We start from the raw sequence: 7,155 nt of genomic DNA on the forward strand, positions 1-7,155 counted from the left end.
AGGAACTTTTTTCTTAGGGAGTAGAACTACGCAGGAGTAAAGAGTCACCCAGCTCTACCGACAGCGCCAGCAGCACGGTTACACACCGCAGCTCTGAGCTGGCGAGCACAGTTCTTGATAGGCAAATCATTACAGACAAACCGCATCTTCCGTCCCCAGTTCTTGCGTGAAGCCGGGCAAATCTGAGCAAGCACAGGAGCAAAATCCATTAATGGTGCAATGCCACCTGCCGCCAGCAGCAGAGAAGTGCCACTGCCGCCGACGTCCAGCCCTGCTCGTCACTCATGCACGACACAAAATGACAACTGCTATTTCGCACAAAATTAATTACGTTGCTAGCAGGGGATGGCATGCAGCTTTTTTAACTCCCTCTTCCCTCCTCCTCTTTACACTTCTCCGTTTATAATGTTTGCAATTGTCCTATTATTTTACAGACACCGTGCATAATCTCTTTTCTACATAGGCAGTCGCATTGCCTCTCCGCTTTTTGTCGGATAACAGGAGCTGAGCAAGTCCTTGCTGTTCACCACTGCAAGGATCTGACCACTGTTTCGGTACCGATGCCACCTCGCTTCGCTTTCACACAAGGTTACAACCGGGGGTACTGAAAGCCTCAGATACAAAATCCTACGTCCTGCAAGCAAGAGCCTCATAGCTGGACATCAACCCTCACCCAGGTCTGAAAACCTTCAACATTAATACATTATTATTATCCTTAGAACCCTCAGAAATTATATCCTGGTATACAATTTGCAGAATTTAGACTCCATAGTTTCCTTCAACTGATAAAGAAGCTTAAAATTTAAATATGTCATCAGGCACTTCACTGCTAAGCACTTTATGACTTTAGCTGTAAAAAAGTTACACCTGAAACCTTATCAGAAGGTAGAAATTTTCAGAAGATAGAAATCTTAAAAATACATCTTTCATGTAACTCTGCAATACAATTCCCTATTTCAAATCTAAGATATCCTGCAATCTGTTTAAACCTCACATTCACCCTCGCCTTTTTCTACCTACAACACTTGCTCCTCAAAAATCAATGCAGAAAAAGAACTGCACCACAAGACACAGCCTCCTACACCAGACCCTAAAAGACAATGTTTTGATAAAGGCATCTTCCCTTCCTTGCATACAAAAGTATACTGAGCCCACTGAAATAACAAAATGCTGAAACCACGTAACGTACAAGGTCTCATATCCAAATCCTGATCTATCCGAACTCTGATGACACACACCAAGCTAAACACACGGAGACAGAATTTTACAAGGCAAGTTTCGCTGCATCCTTCAGTTAGGAGAGAAAAGGGGAGGGAAGGCAGAGTATCCAGAGGGAGGGCAAACACAGCACACCATACTGGAAACAGCAAGAAAATTCAGAACAAGATAAAGACTTGCTTTGAGTCACTTTGTTTAGTCACTGGACTGTAGTATGGCAAGAAATCATAGGACCTGAGTAAATTTTGTGAACATCACTTGTTCATCTCTACAAAACTGCAGCGCTTCCTTCAGCAGGTAAAAAGGAAGCTGTGAAAACCAGTTACCATCAGTTTTAAAAAGCAACTTTAAAAGAATAAAAAACTCCAAACTTTCCGATTTCTCTTTGTATACTGAGCTGAAGCACAAGTATAATTTCAAAGTTCTCGTTCCAAGAAGCAGCTTGCTGAGCCATGCTACCATGATAAAGGGGAGACATGGGTTCCAGGGACACAGTGCACTCCTTCAAATAAAATGATTGCCCAGGCAAGGTGGGGTTTTCTTTTTTTCCCTGTAACACTGGAGCCTAAAGAGAGCCCACAAACATGATTATTTTTTAAATACCGATCAAAAGTTCTAGACCAAGATTTACCAGCAGCAGTAGCCCTAAAGCTATACACTGTTACTGGAGGTACAGATATTAATTCACTGCTCAGAACAGAAAGACACTTGGCTCCAAAATGTATTTTGTACTGCTAAGTTATACCAAGTATTAACCTCCTACTCAAAAATCAGCATGAAATAGCTACCGTGAAATAAGAGTATGCTTTGCACAGACAACATTAAGACCAAGAAATATGAAAGGTAAGAATCACAGAGCAGTATCAAATCACCCATCTTGCATGTATCTAATATTTGCATTTGCAAATCGTCATCGTGTGGCTCGCCAGTTACAGATGCACAAAGCCCACAGCAGCTTGGGGTAAGGCAGGGAGGGCGGAGAAGAGAGGAGAGGAGAGGAGAGGGAGAGGCCACTTAACCCAGAAAAGCCTGGATGGATACCCGACCTGTGCTGCGAGGTGGAAATAACGATCATAGAATCATAGAATGGCATGAGTTGGAAGGGACCTTTAAAGGTGGAAAACTTTATCCTTGCATGTTGCATGTGGGGACTTCTAAATATTATTTCAACTGCTCCCCAAACACTTAATTACTGCAGGAGTTGGCTGGTTGGGGCTTAGGGGGCAAGAAAGCCTCTCTTTGGATCCTCATTAAAGCAGAGAAAAATTAAGCTTTGACTTTCACAGCTCATTAATGGTGACAGGGTGGGAAAAGGCTGCACTTCCATGATTGCTGCTATTCAACCAGGGAGAGCTTGGTACAACACCGGGTTAGGGAGGCAGGAAAACGCCTCTTTCCAACATGACGTCATGCGTGTTGGCAACCAGGACACGCTTCCATTTGAAAACCACAAGAACTGCTGGGATTCTCAAACGCAGTTCTCCCCAGTTTTCTTGTTCTTGAATTATAGTGGGGTGAGTGTAGGAAGGTGTTGAGCTTGCTTTGACAGGTAAAAAGAAGTTATTTGCTGTTTCTCTGTAATACTTGCCGTCTCCCTTTTAACTTGCACCTGGACAGCAAAGATTTTTATTTACTATTAATCTCAAGAAGCAGGCATTCAATATTTTTTTTTTTGTATCCTACTACCTTTATTCACAGAGAGCAGTTCCTTACTTTATTTCTGTAGGGGGTCTAAGTCACAGTTTGGCATTCAGTGTTTATTCTAAATTCAGAACAACTGTCTTCCACTGCTGCTGACTCTTCTTCTTCAGGTAGAATTTTCTGAGCGTATTTACAGTCTCTGAGCTTGAGGACTACCTGCGCACCAAGCTACGATGCCTAGCCAGACTACGTGCTCAGCAGTAAGAGTATATTGGCATTTCAAATTCAGAAGAAAAAAATAAACTGAAAAACTGAATAACCTCCCAGTAGTCATTTCAACTCTAAAAGCAGTTTTCTTAAGCTAGCTATGATTTTTTTAAAATATGAACTTATAAGTAAAACACCTGATTTTTGGCTGTCACTACCATTTGACCATTTTATTAACAGAAAATAAATTGGAAAAAGGAAAAGAGGGAGGACTCAGTTTCAAGTGCCATCCTTGCTATAAAAACCCCAAGAGATATTGATTTTATTACCCACATGATTGATGAAAGCAGTTCTAAGAAAAGAGTGCTCTAAACTATTTCAAAGCCCACTGTAGCTCATCAAAAATGTCAGAGGCATTTCTGAGCCTATTAGGGCTGTATTTTTCAAACTGCAACGTTTTTTCTTTTTCCCCACATTCTTTGCATATATAAACTTTTGTATTTTTAAGGCTCTTAGTGTCATCTTTTCAGTTTGCCCTTTCCCTTATGTGCTCTTTTCAGTTATCAGAATGGACTTACACACAGCAAATAACTGCAAGAAAACAAAACATTCCTTAAATTTGCTTAAACAAGACATTCAATACAACTGCACTTTATGGAAATGATCTAACAAACACCACCACAGTTTAACAATAAAGCAGTTATGAACCCTCTAGCTTTTTAAGACATTCAGGAAAAAGAAAAGATAATACAGGACACAGAATTCTCTGTAGCATGGAGCTCGAGAGGCTCCATGAGAAAGTGAAAGCTGCTCGTCTACTTTCCAAGCGAAACATGGTAGGTGATTGCTCTAACCTGGGGCACAGTACATTCTCTCTATGGCATCGTTGTCACAGGAATCTTCAACCTCCCTCCACCTGCTAAAATACGTTAGCTGAATGTGTCCTAAAAACAAAACGACAGGAGAAATCAAAACATTTTTCCCTTCCATTTTCTGCAGAAGTGAACTGTAATTACTCCTTTTGTAGCTAAAAACAGTATCATTAAGAATAATGGCATCATTAAGTACTAGAAGCTATTACTGGGGGTGAATTTGCTGCACTGATAATGAAGCTCTAGACAGGAAATGAAGATACTAATTACAAGATAAAACGCCTACTCAGTTAATTGGAAGCAACAGCGAATAAAAAGAAATGCATTTGCAAAAGTTCCTGACCTCTATCATTCAATAAGATGTTGTTTGGGTTCAAATCGCGGCACACAATTCCTTCTCTATGTAAAGCATCAAGGGCTACCACCATTTCAGCTGCCCATCTTTGAATGCAATCCTCTGGGATATAAAACCTGGAGGTTATCGCTAATCTTTCGTCAAGGTCCTGAAAAATTTGATGGATTTCCTTCTCCGCTCCTACTGCTATGTTGTCTTCCCTCTTTGGTGCTGCCTTTTTACTTTCCGCTGCTGGTAACAAAGCCGGGTCTGTTTCCTCTTTTCCGAAGTCTTCAGCTTGATCAGAAAACAGCAACACTGCTTCATTTCTTATCGCGTCTCCCTCCAAGCTAACATCTTGAGCACCTGAGAGCGAGTTGGAAACAAATAAACTTTCTTCTTTGCTTGCCACGTTGAAGGAGGTGGCTCCGAGCCCTTGAAACAATGCCCCATCTTCTAAACTACCTACCTCTGGGTCAGGTGTAAAGTGGGTGCCAAGAGCTCCCTGAGTGCCACCCCTTTGTCCATGTGCTTCCTCGTGGGAAGGATCGCCCGCTTCTGGTGCCACATGATTTGGCTCTTGATCAAATGTTTTGCACGGCTCTGCAGAACTATTTAATTGTAGGACATCGGGTGTTTCTAATAACTTTACCTCCAATGGGTCCCTGTCAGTTTTTGTAAACTTTGTAGGCCTTGCCTCTGCTGCCTCTTCTGTTTCGTCAGACATACCGGGTAGGTTTATTAGGAGATCGGGCCTTCCTTCATCAACGCTATTTACATCATCCAAAGCAGCATCCTTAAAGGAGATAACTGGCACAGAGTCATTCGACCCCCTGCTAATGGTGTCATGAGCTCTCATCCCCATTTTGTTCTCCAGGGCCTCCAAGCTTCTGTCACGATCGGGGACAGAAAACAATGGCTTCAAAGGTTCTGATTTCAGGTTATAGAACTTTTCTCCAAAATCAAGCCCCAGGAGCTCACTAGTGCTATCTTTGCTGTCTATCCTGAAGAGTTCCATGGGGCTGTTCTTTGATTTAGTTAGCGAGTCCAGTATCCTAGTAGGGCTCGCTATTTCTGACTCAGCATCGTCAATGAAAAGCTTTCGTTCCTGAGAGGCAAAGATCTCGCTGCCGCCGACACTGCATTTCCGTAGGCAACTTCTCTCTTTGGTATTCAGACCTTCGCTCTCCAGTTTAACCACCGGTTCCTCATTTAGAGAGCCAGAATCAATTTTTTCTTGCCCATATTCATTGCATAATGTTAAATAACTAGTAGTGCACTCTTCTTCTGAGCTGGATCCTGAGTCCATCCACTTCGAACTCTCTTGGCCATCTTCCTGGTTGCTGCTGTCATCCTGAGAGCTCGGCGTTAGGCTGCTCTTCAGGGGAACCACCTTCAGCATACTGTCCCCATAGCTTTCTCGGGAATCAGTGCTGCTACCCATTTCTTTAGGACTAGGTGTCGGCTGCTCCAGGTAAATTTTAGTTGAACTGGATGTTCTGTGTTCAGGAATTTCAAAGCTCTCTTCAGGGCTTCTGTTTAAAAACTTACTGACATAAGACCACAGTTTTCCTCCTGCAAGAAAAGAGGGGGAGGGGTAAATGTCTTAATTTCACTCAGAATCGGTTTCATTATGAAACAAGAAAATACCCTCATTGTCACAATACACTACCTCCTTATGTCCCTAGAGCAAGTTGGATCAGCTACCTCGGGAGGAAATAATTACAGGGCCCACAACTTGCTTTTCAAGCAGATTTGTATTAATACATAAATATTTAAAGAGCTGCATCTGAGATTAAGCTTTTTTTTTTTTTAACTTCAGTAAAGTCTCATTTCAGAGTCTGTCTCAAGTTGCTCAGTGGTGACTACTCTCCATCTGCTGTCTCGAAAGAAAGCAAAAACTAAGGAAGATCAAATGATTTAGTGCCCATCACCAGTTCTGCCTGTACCAAATAGTTCTGTATCACAGCTCCAAGCTCATGAGCAACATTAGGGAAGACAGACTAAAAACTAATTACCACATTCAGGAAGGGAAAGGGAATTAACTCATATTAGCAGGACATCTTAAGGATGTTTTTCACTTGGAAGAAGTGGGTGTTGTTAGTTAAATATGGATGTATTCCTCCCTTTAACTTGAGAACTCAAGAAAGTTGCTTATGCCTTGCTGCACGACACAAGGATTTAGCAATACTCTAAGTTATATTGGCAAAACAGTTCCTTCACAGCAAAGACTAAGTTACAGCTCCAAAAGTAATACAAAAACCCCACAAAAAAGGACACTTACGTTTCAAAACACTGCACATGTAAAAAAAGCTTACAGATTACAAAATGTTACTTGCACGAAACAAATCAAGAAGTTACTGCATCCCTTGCACATGCCAAAGAATCTGGCTGAAAGCTAGAAAGCCACCTTTGCTAACTCATGGGAAAATACGAAGTCAGGACATTTCAATTTAAAAGATTGTACAGAAATTCTGGAAAGTGCAGGAGTTCTAACAAAATCTTTGTAGAAGGAAAAAAAAGTACCCAGCCCACTGGGCATCTGCAAAGTTTTGATTATTTTTTTGTTTGTTTCTGTGGTTTTTTACTCATTTGGGTAAAACTGTGTTTTATATTTTTTCAAACTAGAGTCTTTAATAGTTATTTTTAAACATTCTCCATATCAGGCTAAATTCCTTTAAAAAGCACAACAAAAGAAGAAAGTATTTTTTTCATTGCCTAGGAACATGTTTTATATATTCCCAGGTATTTCAAAAATAACTTATCAAAGGCAGAAAAACCTTGGTACTTTAAAAATTATTTGAATAATGTAACAGAGAGTTTTCTTGCCAGCCATCCCCCTGGCTAAGACAAGACTTATTTTTGAAGGGGAAAAAAAAAAAT

The 7,155-nt window shown here is 41.1% G+C and overlaps 1 protein-coding gene across 2 annotated transcripts in view; it reads right to left on the reverse strand.

The window, feature by feature from the left end:
• RPS6KC1 (ribosomal protein S6 kinase, 52kDa, polypeptide 1) overlaps positions 1 to 7,155 on the reverse strand; it is a 40,668-nt gene that overhangs the window by 12,033 nt on the left and 21,480 nt on the right. For both annotated transcript variants that reach the window (XM_010156640.1, XM_010156641.1), the window contains exons 4-5: positions 4,282 to 5,847; positions 3,921 to 4,010 (exon numbers count right to left, since the gene is read on the reverse strand). In XM_010156640.1, the coding sequence (XP_010154942.1) occupies positions 3,921 to 4,010; positions 4,282 to 5,847 (1,656 nt within the window). The remainder of the gene's footprint in view (positions 1 to 3,920; positions 4,011 to 4,281; positions 5,848 to 7,155) is intronic.

This window comes from Eurypyga helias, unplaced genomic scaffold (assembly GCF_000690775.1).
Source record: "Eurypyga helias isolate BGI_N326 unplaced genomic scaffold, ASM69077v1 scaffold17318, whole genome shotgun sequence".
In the NCBI taxonomy this organism is placed as follows: Eukaryota; Metazoa; Chordata; class Aves; order Eurypygiformes; family Eurypygidae; genus Eurypyga; species Eurypyga helias.